Below are 13438 nucleotides of genomic sequence, written 5' to 3'. Positions count from 1 at the left end.
CTGAGGAGATGTACAAAGAAAAAGGAAACTGAAACAGCATGTAAAACATTGACCAGGGGCTTCCCTGGTGACGCAGTGGTTAAGAACCCGCCTGCCGATGCAGGGGACACGGGTTCGAGCCCTGGTCCGGGAAGATCCCACATGCCGCGGAGCAACTAAGCCCGTGCACCACAACTACTGAGCCTGCGCTCTAGAGCCCGTGAGCCACAACTACTGAGCCCACGTGCCACAACTGCTGAAGCCCACCCACCTAGAGCCCATGCTCCGCCACAAGAGCCACAATGAGAAGCCCGCGCACTGCAACGAAGAGTAGCCCCCGCTCAACCCAACTGGAGAAAGCCACGCGCACAGCAGCAAAGACCCAACGCAGCCAAAAATAAATAAATAAATATTTAAAAACAACAACAACAACACTGACCAACTTAAACTGGTTTGCCTCAAATAGGTTGTTGATTCATCAAACTTTGAGTTATTTTAAAGCCGGCACTGTGCATGTGCTAGACAGGAAGCCATGTCTCCAGGATGACCCCAGAACAAAGAATCTTCAGTCTACGAACTTAGAGAACAGAAATGTTGCCACCAGAGCCCTTTACAAAGAGAAGAGTCCTTAAATGAGGAAAATCTGGCTTCTAGCAGCTCGAGTAGCTTACGTGGACTGACTTCAGACTAGCCAATCAGCTTATTCCCCCAACCCCTCACATTTCGCCCCAAACCCTGGATCAGGGAGACAGATTTTAGCCCTGCCTCCTGCCTCCTTGTCAGTCAACCTCGCAGTAAAGCTCTTTCATTACTCAAAAGCCCGTGCCATAGTATTGGGTGCTATGTGCATCAGGCAGTGAACCCTTGCTTGGTAACAATAGATTTACTCTCCTTATTTCTGAGGGAAGTCTTGTATTAAGTTTCAGACATAGGGAGAAATTAGAAGACAGCAAAAGATGGCACTTATGTAAGAAGAAGGAGGGAAACTAACACTCAGCGAGCATCTATGTATCAGGTAATGTGCAGGGCACATTGCATGTATGATTTCATCCTCAGTACAGGATAATACTGATGATAATAATAATAATACATATTGTTATTCCTATCTTTTGGAAAAAGAAAGAAATGACTTGCAAAGTCATCTGTGTGGTAAATGAGCAAAGTCAGCACACAAACCTGGGTCTGTCTGACTCAGATGCTCACAATCTCAACAATACCCGGTGACTTGGACAGAAAGCCTTCCCCCAGCCTTGCATTGCTTTCCCAGAAAATCATGTTACAAAATGGACCCAGAAGGAATGTTGAAAATAACAATGAAGGTCCTTGTGAAAGGGAGCTCCACTCTTATCCTTCAGAGCCTGCCTTATCCATACCCTTGTCAATACCCTTATCAATATTACTCCTCTGTCTTCAGCCTCAGTCCTTCTTTTGCTCAGAACCTCCCTTAAGCCCTGCTGGGAGTGATACTGAAGAGTCAATAAATGGCGGGCTCATGTATCAGCCGTCAAAAGATGTTGGGAACCCCTCATTCTACCACCACAGTATTTTTAGACTGAAAGCCTCTCTGATGTTCTACAAAGAACAGGATTAAAATGGCTAGAACTGCACAGCTTCCAAGCAGAAGCTTCAGAGTAAGCTCCCTTTCTCTGTGCAAACAGATGTCCAGCCCTCCCTTCAGCAGAAGACCTCTGTGGGTCATCCTGAGCCCAAAAAGAGAAGAGGAAATAAATAGCAGATGCTTGCATCCCTTTGCTCTGTTAGCAGCCTGTTTTTCATGACCTTTTGCACCTTTTTAGGGTGACAAGACACATAAATGACAAGCAAGTTCTCTATGGCCAGGCTGTTTGGAAGGTTTAACTGGGTGGCAATTGTGTATAATTACTGTACTTTATGCAAACATAGAGGCTGGTACTCTATTTCTATAAAGAGAATCTTCTAATTACATCATGGAGGGAAGGAAGGTAGGACAGGATTCTTCATCTTGGAGCACTTTCAACCTTAGGCTCCTGACGAAAGAGGCTGCTGAAGCCAGAATGCGTTTGAAACACACATTTTGTTAGTAGCAATAGTTTCCAAGAAACTGTCATCCAGTTCATTTGCTGTGTTTCAGACAAGCTATTGTCTTCCTCCCCAAAAAGTCTGGGATGTAAGTCTAGGACTTAGTTTTAGAAAAGAGAGAAACACTGAGTTTTAGAAAAGAGAGAAACACTGAGTCCTCAAAAAGAAAAAACAAATTTTAGCATGACTCGATACCAAGTGTCTCCTGGATCGTGAAATTTCTGTTTAAGGATGTGACAGAAGGAAGCTTCTTGAGATATTTAAAATTAGACCAAGTTGACATCCACTTGACCATAGAAGAAAATATCTGGGTTTTAACAAGAGTAGCTGGTATTCGAATAATTTTATCCCAACTCCTGCTCCTGTAATTTTTGTCATTATAAATCCCAGTTTTTTACTCTTTTTTGAAAAATTTTATTTTATTGAAGTATAGTTTAAAATTTGTTAATTTCTACTGTACAGCAAAGTGATTTGATTATATATATACAGATACATTCTTTTTCATATTCTTTTCCATTACGGCTTATCACAGGATATTGAATATAGTTCCCTGTGCTATACAGTAGGACCTTGTTGTTTATACATTCTCTATATAATAGTTTGCATCTGCTAATCCCAAACTCCCAATCCTTCCCTTCTCCACCCGCCTCCCCCTTGGCAACCACAGGTCTGTTCTCTGTGTCTGTTAGTCTGTTTCTGTTTTGTAGATAAGTTCATTCATGTCATATTTTAGATTCCACATATAAGTGATATATGGTATTTGTCTTTCTCTTTCTGACTTACTCCACTTAGTATGATAATCTCTAGGTCCATCCATGCTGCTGCAAATGGCATTTCATTCCTTTTTATGGCTGAGTGGTATTCCATTGTGTATATGTACCACAGCTTCTTTATCCATTCCTCTGGACATTTAGGTTGTTGCCATGTCTTGGCTACTGACAATAGTACCACAATGAACATTGGGGTGTGTGTATCTTTTCGAATTATGGTTTTCTCTGGACTTGTGCCCAGGAGTAGGATTGCTGTATCATATGGTAACTCTATTTTTAGCTTTTTGAGGAATCTCCATACTGTTTTCCATTGTGGCTACACCAATTTACCTTCCTATCAACTGTGTTGGAGAGTTCCTTTTTCTCCTCATCCTCTTTTTTTTTTTTTTTTTTTTGTGGTACACAGGCCTCTCACTGTTGTGGCCTCTCCCGTTGCGGAGCACAGGCTCCGGATGCGCAGGCTCAGCGGCCATGGCTCACAGGCCTAGCTGCTCTGCTGCATGTGGGGTCTTCCTGGACCGGGGCGCGAACCCATGTCCCCTGCATTGGCAGGCAGACTCTCAACCACTGTGCCACCAGGGAAGCCCTACTTGTAGACTTTTTAATGATGGCCATTATGACCATTGTGAGGTGGTACCTCACTGTAGTTTTGATTTGCATTTCTCTAAGAATTAGAGATGTTGAGCATCTTTTCATATGCCTGTTGGCCATCTGTATGTCTTTTTTTTGTTTTGTTTTGTTTTTAGGCTGCGCCATGCAGCATGTGGGATCTTAGCTCCCCAACCAGGGATCGAACCCATGCCCCCTGCATTGGGAACGCAGAGTCTTAACCACTGGACCGCCAGGGAAGTCCCCATCTGTATGTCTTCTTTGGAGAAATGTCTCTTTAGATCTTCAGCCCATTTTTCGATTGGGTTGTTTTTTTGTTATTGTCTTATTCGAGCTGTTTGTATTTTTTGGAAATTTAGCCCTTGTTGGTTGCATCTTTTGCAAATAGTTTCTCCCAGTCTGTAGGCTGTCTTTTCGTCTTGTCTATTGTTTCCTTTGGCTGTACAAAAGCTTGTAAGTTTGCCTATGTCCAATTAGTTTATTTTTTGCTTTTATTTCTACTGCCTTGGGAGATTGACTTAAGAAAAATTGGTACATAAATCCAGTTTTTAATATCAACCAAGTTAGTTTCAACTAAGTGTAAGTATAAATATAAAAAATACTCCCAATTCTAATTGTAAGATGACTGTAAAAATATAAAAGCACCCCAATTTCAGAGATGTTAAAATGGGGGAAGGACAGTGCCTTAGAAAGAAGATAAAAGGACACTTAGAAAATAATTTATTGTTTACTCCTGACATTGGTTTACTTCTTTTCAACTAATTTCTTGGTTTCTGTAACGACAAGTTAGAGAAATGTTTCAGCCAGAGGTCACTGTGTCCTGGCACCCAGGTAGAGATAATCCTTGATCGACAGATTATTTATTTTTAAAATGTGATAATATTTATGAAATCATCAACTGATCAGGATTAGTCCCACTGAGGTCTTGCCAGGCACAAGTAGGTTTCAGTGGGGCAAGGACACTTGATGAGGAGAAGACGGTGCCCGGCTTCACCTTTTCATCAACTGTATCTCCATACTCGCCTTCTTCAGCTCTGCTGTCATTTGGAGTTTGTTTATAGTTTCTTGCGCTGCACTGAAAAGAAACAGATTTGTTAGTTTGCTTTGTATTGGGCTGTGATCTGAGAAACTAAAAAGAAGAAAGAAGGAGGGAAAAAGGCGATCTGGCCAGAGTGAAAAAACGAACATTTTAAGAGCATCCACAGATCTCTGGTCGTTTTCTCGAAGGAACTCTTCAAAGGCCACTGCGTCTTCTTTGAGCTTTTTTTCTGCTTTCATGAGTTGTCTTTCCTTCATTGTTACGTGTTTTTCAAACTTTTGAATTGTGTTTCTTTTGGTTGACAGAGCATACTAGGAATATTGAAAACAAAAGTGCATCAAGAACATGATTCCACATTTCTAGCACATTTCAATGGTCTCACAACAAAGGGAAAAATAACTGGCCTGGTCTGTGATCACTTGTATTAGAAATAACAGTATGCCCAATCTTGGGGCTACAGCCTTCATTGCATGTAGGGATTTTATTTTCAGGATAGTTAGAACGGAGACTCATGCCTTTTTTTCACTTTTATAAAGAGGTTCAATGTTCCAAAATGGTTCTGCAGATCAAAATAGCTACGTATCCCCTCAGGCTCTATCCTAAAAAAAGGGGGGGGGGTTCATATCCCTCCAAAGAGCAAGTCTACTTAGTATTATTCAGTGTCCCTCCAATACTTTCCGGGCCTTGGGAAATTGGGCTGTCTGTAGCCACAAAAGCTTTCCTGTAGAAAGTACCACGGGAGAGTAAGGTTCCAGTGATTCCTCCAAGGGAGTAGGGAGTAGGTGTGGGGGTGTTTAACCAGCCTCAGAGCATCCTGTTTAGATCCCCAAATACAACTTTGATAGCTAGCTGCTTTTTTTTTTTTTTTTAGTACATAATATAAGAATCCACTTGGGTTTTTAATGCCATGCATGAAAAATAAAGTATAAACAAAGTCACACATATTATAATATAAATGGATTAGAATATGGAAATGAGATAACTTTAAAGAAACAACAACCAAAAGTTAGATACTCCAAGTTTACAACCCCAAAATATTTCATTTATTACTTTGTTTGCCAAGTAGTTACTGAGTGCCTAGTGTGTGCCAGGTCTGTTTTTTGGTTTTTTTTGGTTTTTTTTTTTGCGGTTTTTTTTTTCGCGGGCCTCTCACCATTGTGGCCTCTCCCGTTGTGGAGTGCAGGCTCTGGATACGCAGGCTCAGGGCCCATGGCTCATGGGCCCAGCCGCTCCACGGCATGTGGGGTCTTCCTGGACCGGGGCACGAACCCGTGTACCCTGCATCGGCAGGCGGACTCTCAACCACTGAGCCACCAGGGAAGCCCCCTAGGTCTGTTTTAAGTGGTACTGATAGAGCAGTGACTAAAATAAACAGCATTGCTTTTACGAAGTATTCATTCTAGTAGAGCAAGGGTGTCGATTAAAGGAGAACAAGTGAACCAGTGGGCAAGGGCAGGGGGTTAGCCCAGGAAAGCCTCACTGATATGGTGAAAATTAAACAAAAACTGGAAGGAAGTAGGATGCAAATCATGCAGATATCTGAGGGAGAAGTGTTCCTCCCAGAAGGAAAAGCCTCCTGTGCAAAAGTCCTGAGGCAAGAGCATGATTGGTGTGTCCCAGGAACAGCAAGGAGGCCAGTGTGGATGGAGCAGAGTGACAGAGTAGAGAGTGGTAGGAATGAGGTCAGAGAGTGAGTGAGCTGGGGACCAGAAAAGTCATCAGAGGTCTTCAGTAAAGGAGGGGCAGGTGTGGAGGACAGGCTGAGTTCAGAGAGCAAACGTGCGAGCAGGAGACCCGTGTTCAGAAGGTCTAACAGTAATTCATGCGAGAGCTACTGGCAACACGGACTACAGTGGCAGCAGAGGAGGTCATGAAAAGTAGCATGATTACAGATATAGTTGGAAAAAAATATATTCCAAAGGATATTTGGGTGTGGGCTGTAAGAAGGAGGAGTTGAGGATAACTCCAATATTTTGGGCATAAACAACTGGAAAAATGGAATTGCTGTTTACAGAGATAGGGAGCACTGCCTGAGATTCCGATCTGCAGGGGCAGGAAGGGTATAGCAGGGGCAGCTTTGGCAATGCGAAGTTTGAGATGCCTACGGAGCATCTAAGTGAGATGTTAAGAACTATGATTACAGTTGTTGAGTCTGGAGTTGCATTTGTGAGTCTGGAGTTTAGGAAAGAAGATCAGGCTAGAGAAGTAAACTTGGAAGCTGTTAACAGGGCAGTAGAATTTAAAGCCTCCAGCCTGGAGGAGGGTAGATAGAGCATGGGGTGAGGTGTGAGCCCTGGGCATTCCAGCATTTGGAGATCAGGGTGAAGAGGAACAAGAAAATTATGAGGGAGTGAGCTGCCAGTGCCGTGGAAGAACCAAGACATAGAGAGGCCCGGAAATCAGCTGAAGAAAGTGTTTCAAGGGAGGGTGATCACCTGAGCCAATACCTACTGGAAGTAAGTAGAAGGAAGACTGTGAAATGACCATTTGAATTTGGCAATAGAAGTGGTGTTGGTGGAATGATGAGAACAAAAGCCCCGAATGAAGTGAGTTTAGAAGAGGCTAGATCTTCAAGGTAGGAAAGGCAATGTATCTGGGGCATGAAATGGAAAAATAAAATGTCCAGGTGAAAATTTGGCAGGTATATGCAGGAAGTCTTCTATTCGGCTAATGGGAGAAAGAAATTATTTTAACTACCTCGAGCATAGATCTGTCTCTCTGGTCATTAATAAATTCATGGACAGTCCTTTTTGTGTCTGCACCTTTAAAGAAAATTGAAATAGACTTAGGTTTGATTCATTATCCCTCAAAGATGTTGTATAAAATAAAAGGTATGTAATTAAATTGTTGCATACAGTATGTATCTGACTTAAAAAAAATACCTTCAGGTAAACCTTTTCCTAACCACTGAAAAATTACTTTAATAATATTAGCTACCATTTATTTTATGCCCATATTCCAGGAACTTCACTAGACTTCTAAAATATATAATTTAATTCTATTAATAACCCCAGTAAGGTTCTTATTACTATCCCCATCCTGTATGTGAGGTCCTGAAGCTCAGAGATGTCAAGATGCTTGCCCAAGACTGCACAGCTAACAAGTGGCAGAAAGGTATAGTCACTGGTATCAACGTGTTGCCCAGCATTTGCCTCTTTTTCATACAATTACAGTGCAGAATATACACCTCCAAGAGCTTCTAAATAAGTTAACATGGCTTCCTTCTTCTACATTAATCATTGAATTCGAAGTCCTTTCCTAAGTGATTTTCTTGTTCTCTGAAAAAAAATTTTTTTTTCCACAATTTGGGAAAGTACATGGATTTTGGGAGCCAAAGAAATTTTTTTTTTAGTTACCACAGCAAATGCTGGGCACTCCATAGGGTGTGTTCATCCTTCCTTCCTTTTAATTTTCAATTTAAAAATTTGGACAAGACACATTTGGGGGAATATTTTATGACTCCATCATCGTACCATTAACCACTTTAACCTCATTAGCTTCAAACTGCTAGCAATCTCATTTATAGACACTTCTTGATCTGATGAGTAAGAAACGCCCATGAGGGCTTCCCTGGTGGCGCAGTGGTTGAGAGCCCGCCTGCCGATGCAGGGTACATGGGTTCGTGCCCCAGTCCGGGAAGATCCCACATGCCGCGGAGCGGCTGGGCCCGAGAGCCATGGCCGCTGGGGCTGCGCGTCCAGAGCCTGTGCTCCGCAACGGGAGAGGCCACAACAGTGAGAGGCCCGCGTACCGAATAAAAAAAAAAAAAAAAGAAAGAAAAGAAACGCCCATGACATTTTGATGACCAGATTGCCCTCATTCATAGAGCAATAATGAATAGCTTGTACTATTTTAACAGGTTGCCTTCAAAGAACATTAAAACAGGTTATGTTTTTTTCAACAACAGGCAAACTTGCTTAATTCTATGAGCTTCCCGATTCTGGACATAAGAGTTTCACGGCCTGAACAGTCAAGGCTCCACTTTAGAAAGTTTCTGTATTTCAACATCTGAAATGAGATGAGTGTAAAAGGTAGAACTGAGTGTAAAAGGCCAGAGCTAAGAGCTCTAATGCTGTGTCATTCTGGCCATGACCTTCTTCCTTAGAGCCACGAAAATGAGTCACAGTCTATTTCTTTTCGCAGCCGCTGAACTTCCCTGACAGGGATGGAACCCGCGCCCCCTGCAGTGAAAGCATGGAGTCTTAACCACTGGACCACCAGGAAAGCCCAAGTCTATTTCTTGGAAAAGGTATGTTTTCTTATTTAAAACAGATTTTCTCCCAACTCTCAACCCCCGTTTACAAAGACCCCCTACCATATTATGAGACTGCATACTTTGTTTTTCTCACCTCCAGAAAAGCCCCCAAACCTAACATTAACAGTAAATATTCAAAACAATATTCTTAATCAAACAGTAATTTAGCCTTACCTTCTGTTAATCTGAGAATAAGAGTGGGATCTAGCCCCAGTTTTTCAGTTGAGGTACCACCTGTGTCAGTGAAGATTCCTATTTGGCCCAGGTGTGAACGATTCTTCATTTGGGATGAAAAAGTAGACTTGTGGTAGATTTTCATGCCGCGGTTCATAAATTTTTCCTGCCCAAGCAAAAGAGTTTAACAGAATTTCTAATATACGAAAATAATGTTGTGTTAAAATAGTGATTGTATATAAAATTACCATCTGCAACAAGCCCTTTTCTCATTACTAACTCGTTAAACAAGCAACTTCAAGTTCTTTTGTCTGAAGGATTGTGCCAGGTTTTGTTTTGTTTTTGTGGTACGCGGGGCTCTCACTGTTGTGGCCTCTCCCGTTGCAGAGCACAGGCTCCGGACGCGTAGGCTCAGCGGCCATGGCTCTCGGGCCCAGCCGCTCCGCGGCATGTGGGATCTTCCCGGACCGGGGCACGAACCCGTGTCCTCTGCCTCTGCAGGCGGACTCTCAACCACTGCGCCACCGGGGAAGCCCGATTGTGCCAATTTTCAATTCCTTCTCATATGAAGCTGAGCACAAAGATAGGCACGTTCAACATTGATTAAACATAAACTTCACAAACAGGAGACTGGAAAGTGTTCTGGTTTTATTTTCACGATCTCGTCTTGCTCAAAATGCAGATCTCTTGGAGATTCCACCGATTTGAAAGGATTGGTTCTGTGGAACTGAAAACTTGAGAGCAAATGGACCTCCCCAGTAGACATTTAAAAAAAATCAGGCTTCCCATTTCTTGAATCTTTTCTCAATATCGGATACTTTCAAACTATAGAACACATGCAGAAAACCATGACCTCACAGCTGAATTGGTTAGTAAGCATTTCTAGATTTTTTCCCCCTCGTTCTAATTAGGATTTAAAAAATTTTTGTAATCAACCTTTACTTCTAGTGATAAGCAAAGCAAACCTCATGAAATCCGAACCATGGATCTGCTTCTGTACTTGTATGACCCTGAGAGTGAGTGCCGAGTGAGTGCCTTACTTGCCACACCTTCGTCCCAGCCCACTGATCTTGTCTTTATTTAAAATTTTGATACTTTGTTCATCGTGGATTTTTTTGCATTAATTTTAATTTCTTACAATAGTGAATTAAAATGTTGCTTATTCTGATTGCTGAGTTTTTGCCTCCCCCTTAAATTTTGCACCCAAGGCAAGTACCTCACTTGCCTCATGCTAATCCTTGTCCAGATTTTTATATATATATTTTGTATCATTCAAATTTCTCAATGAGCTCATGTAATTTTTACAATAAAAAAATAGCAATGATGTTTTTATTTGAGGGAAAAAGTGTATTCAGGAATTTATATAAAAGGGTGTGCTCACAACAGGAACAACGGGACAAAACATCCTATCTCAGGCTGCCCGTTTAAATATTTTTGTTTTAATTAATTAATTTATTTTTGGCTGTGTTGGGTCTTCGTTGCTGCACGTGGGCTTTCTCTAATTGCGGTGAGCGGGGGCTACTCTTCGTTTCAGTGCGGGGGCTTCTTGTTGCGGTGGCTTCTCTTGTTGTGGGGCATGGGTTCTAGGTGAGCGGGCTTCAGTAGTTGTGGCTCCGGGGCTCCAGAGCACAGGCTCAGTAGTTGTGGCACACGGGCTTAATTGCTCCGCGGCATGTGGGATCTTCCTGGACCAGGGCTTGAACCAGTGTCCCCTGCATTGGCAGGCGGATTCTTAACCACTGTGCCACCAGGGAAGACCTGCCCGTTTAAATATTGACATAAGCCTCCGTAATCTCAACAAGTCACATTTAAGACCCAAATGTCCCAGCAGCACTGTAGCAGATGATCAGGAATGCAGACTTTGGAGTGGACAAATCTGATTTTGAATCTTGATTTGGTACTTACAGATATGTAAGCAAGTTCATTTAACATTCAAAATATATTTCTGCCTACTGTGTGTCAGGCACGGTTCTGGGTGCTGGAGAGAGGGCAATTTTTTTTTAAAAGAACAACAACAAAAAAAGACAAAAACCATCGTTTTCATGGAGCCTACATTTTAATCCCTTAGCATCTCTGAGCCTCAGTTTCCTTCCATAAAATGGGAATAACAGTTCCACCTCTTAAGGCTTTCATGAGGATTCAATGAGGTTGTACATAAACAACCAAGCAGGATGCCTAGAATACGGGATGAATTCAGTAAATGGGAGCTACCAGGTGCTAATCATTACTAATTAGCCTGTGTTTTTACTTCTGGTGACTATAAACACAAAGATGAACAGGAGAAAAAAAATATGTTAAAGCGTATAAAAGAGAAAATATTAATAAAAACCTACAACATTGATACTATACTTTTCCAGATTACTGAAGTTTTTTCACAGGCATTAGGTTCATTCTGACAGGTAGAAAAGAAAGCCTGGTGAAAAATTGATAACAATCTGTTGGGTTGATGTATTTGGAATTTGGATGGCTAATACTAAAGATTTGCAGGAGATTTTCTTAAATTTATGCTCAGCACTCATCCCCACCCTTAAGATTCTGCTCACCTCTTTCTTGTCACATTTCCCCCTCTTCAATCCTTCTATTTAAATTCACCCCCTTCCTCATCCCTACTCTCATTCCCTTTATCCTCAAAGTCTATCTGCAATAAACACCTTTATCCATAGGTTCTGGCACTTTTTCACTCATAGAAAAACTGGAAGTTCTCATTCCTCTAAGCCAACTGCTAATAGCAGATGTCTGCTCTTACTTCATCTCTTGGGTAATTCATAGCACACGTAAAGAGAATCCGTGGTCTCTAGAAGTTGTTATACTTCTATATTTCCTTATGTATTAATCCCCCTATTGATTAATGAAGGGCTGGTGATGATCATAAAGGAGAAGAGAACCAGCTATGCTTAGGAAGGGATTATAAAGTTCCCGAACTAAACCAATATGGTGTACCAAGCAGGAAAAATAAGTAGAAGCTGGTGAATGTCTTCGTTGTGCAAAGTAAAAATAGCAGAATGACTAAACAAAGGCTCTGTACCCAAATGAGAGGGAAAATGTTGTTGGATTGCACAGCAAATGTGTGCAAATTCACATCTAAAAAGACATGTACAAATCCAACTTCTGATGGATGAAAAAGATAAAGAGCTCAGAAAACCAGGGATTGAAAATGGTGGTGTGTGATTGCAAGCCAACAGTTTTATAGGCTTGTGATTAAGAGCATGGACTCTCATTATGCTCCTTCCTCCTCACCCCTCAATTTCCCCATCTTTCAAAAGAGATGGTAAGAGTAGCACCTACCTTGTGGGATTGTTAGGGGAGTTAGTTAGCATATGTCCCGCCCTTTGGACAGCATCAGGAGCACAGTGTTATGTAAGTGTAAGCTCATGGAGAAAGGGCTCTAAGGAGGGAAGATACTTGGTGTGTTTGAGAAACAGCAAGGAAACTAGTGGAGCTTAAGCACAGTGAACGGAGGGGAGTGACAGCCAAGGTCAAAGAGACAACAAGGGCCCTGTAGGTCATTTACTCCGTGGAATAAAGATCATTAAATGAATCACTCTGACTGCTGAGCTGAGAAGAGACTATGGAAGAGGTTGAGGGCCAAGTCGGGAGACCTGTTGGGAGGTTACAGCCATTGAGAGGCAAGAGCTTATGGGGTCTCTTGGGATAGTAGTGGAAGTGGTGAGAGGCGGTCAAATTCTAGATATATTTGGAAAGTAGAGACTACATGACTGGCTGATGGTTTGGATGTGGGGTATGAGATAAAGGGCCCAGGAAATAAAGAATGGAGTTGCCATCAACAGAGACAGAGAAGGCTGTCTCTGGGGAAAGGGGTGGGTGGGAAGAGCAAAGTTTCAGTTTAGAACATGGTAAGTTTGAGATATCTATCAATATTAGACATCTAAGAGGATGTGGGTATAAAATATACTGTTCTTCCAAGTGAACACCATGCTGGTTGGTTTAATTCTTGCATTATTCTAACATTATGCAATTACATGTGGTCACCACATTATATAAAAGACTGAGTCAGGTCCTTTGATGTGTGTCATCATAGGGGCAGCACGAATGGCACTGTGGAAAGACCCTGGCCTTTGGGAACAGGCAGGTTTGAATCCTGCCTCTGACTCCACCCAGCTCTTTCTCCTAGGCCTACCCGAGTAAACTCAGCGCACCTTAGCTGCTGCTTCTATCAAGTATGGATACTCATACCTTTCTTACAGCCTTGTTGCAATTTCCAAGCACAGATAATGTATGGGAAGTGCCTACTGATGATAGACTGATAGGGAAATAATTGCTTATACTTTCTTCAGAGTAGATATCCAGATCTGTCCTCTTTCTGGTCCACTTTGTCTTGTGAATAACCACAGCACTTGAAAAGAATAGGAAAGGTAAGTGACAACTAGCTTTCCTAAGGAACACTGAATTAAAGTTATTGAAACCCGGTCGTTTGAGAGGAACTGACCACCAATATCCATACAAATTTGGGGAATCTGACTCACCTTAGGGCTGATTCTTATTATTCCAATCTTTGTGGAAGTGGAGAAAGAGGAATTTTTTTTTTTTTTTTTC

The 13438-nt window shown here is 42.0% G+C and overlaps 1 protein-coding gene across 1 annotated transcript in view; it reads right to left on the bottom strand.

Annotated features, from left to right (window-relative positions):
* CCDC38 (coiled-coil domain containing 38) overlaps positions 1–13438 on the bottom strand; it is a 42215-nt gene that overhangs the window by 25167 nt on the left and 3610 nt on the right. Inside the window, 4 exon segments of the mRNA XM_007453351.1 lie at positions 4411–4491; positions 4603–4766; positions 7153–7217; positions 8885–9050. Coding sequence (XP_007453413.1) covers positions 4411–4491; positions 4603–4766; positions 7153–7217; positions 8885–9050 — 476 coding nt within the window.

The sequence above is a fragment of the Lipotes vexillifer genome, unplaced genomic scaffold (assembly GCF_000442215.2).
Source record: "Lipotes vexillifer unplaced genomic scaffold, Lipotes_vexillifer_v1.1 scaffold1775, whole genome shotgun sequence".
Lineage (NCBI taxonomy): Eukaryota > Metazoa > Chordata > Mammalia > Artiodactyla > Lipotidae > Lipotes > Lipotes vexillifer.
This window is presented reverse-complemented; position numbering and strand designations above follow the sequence as displayed.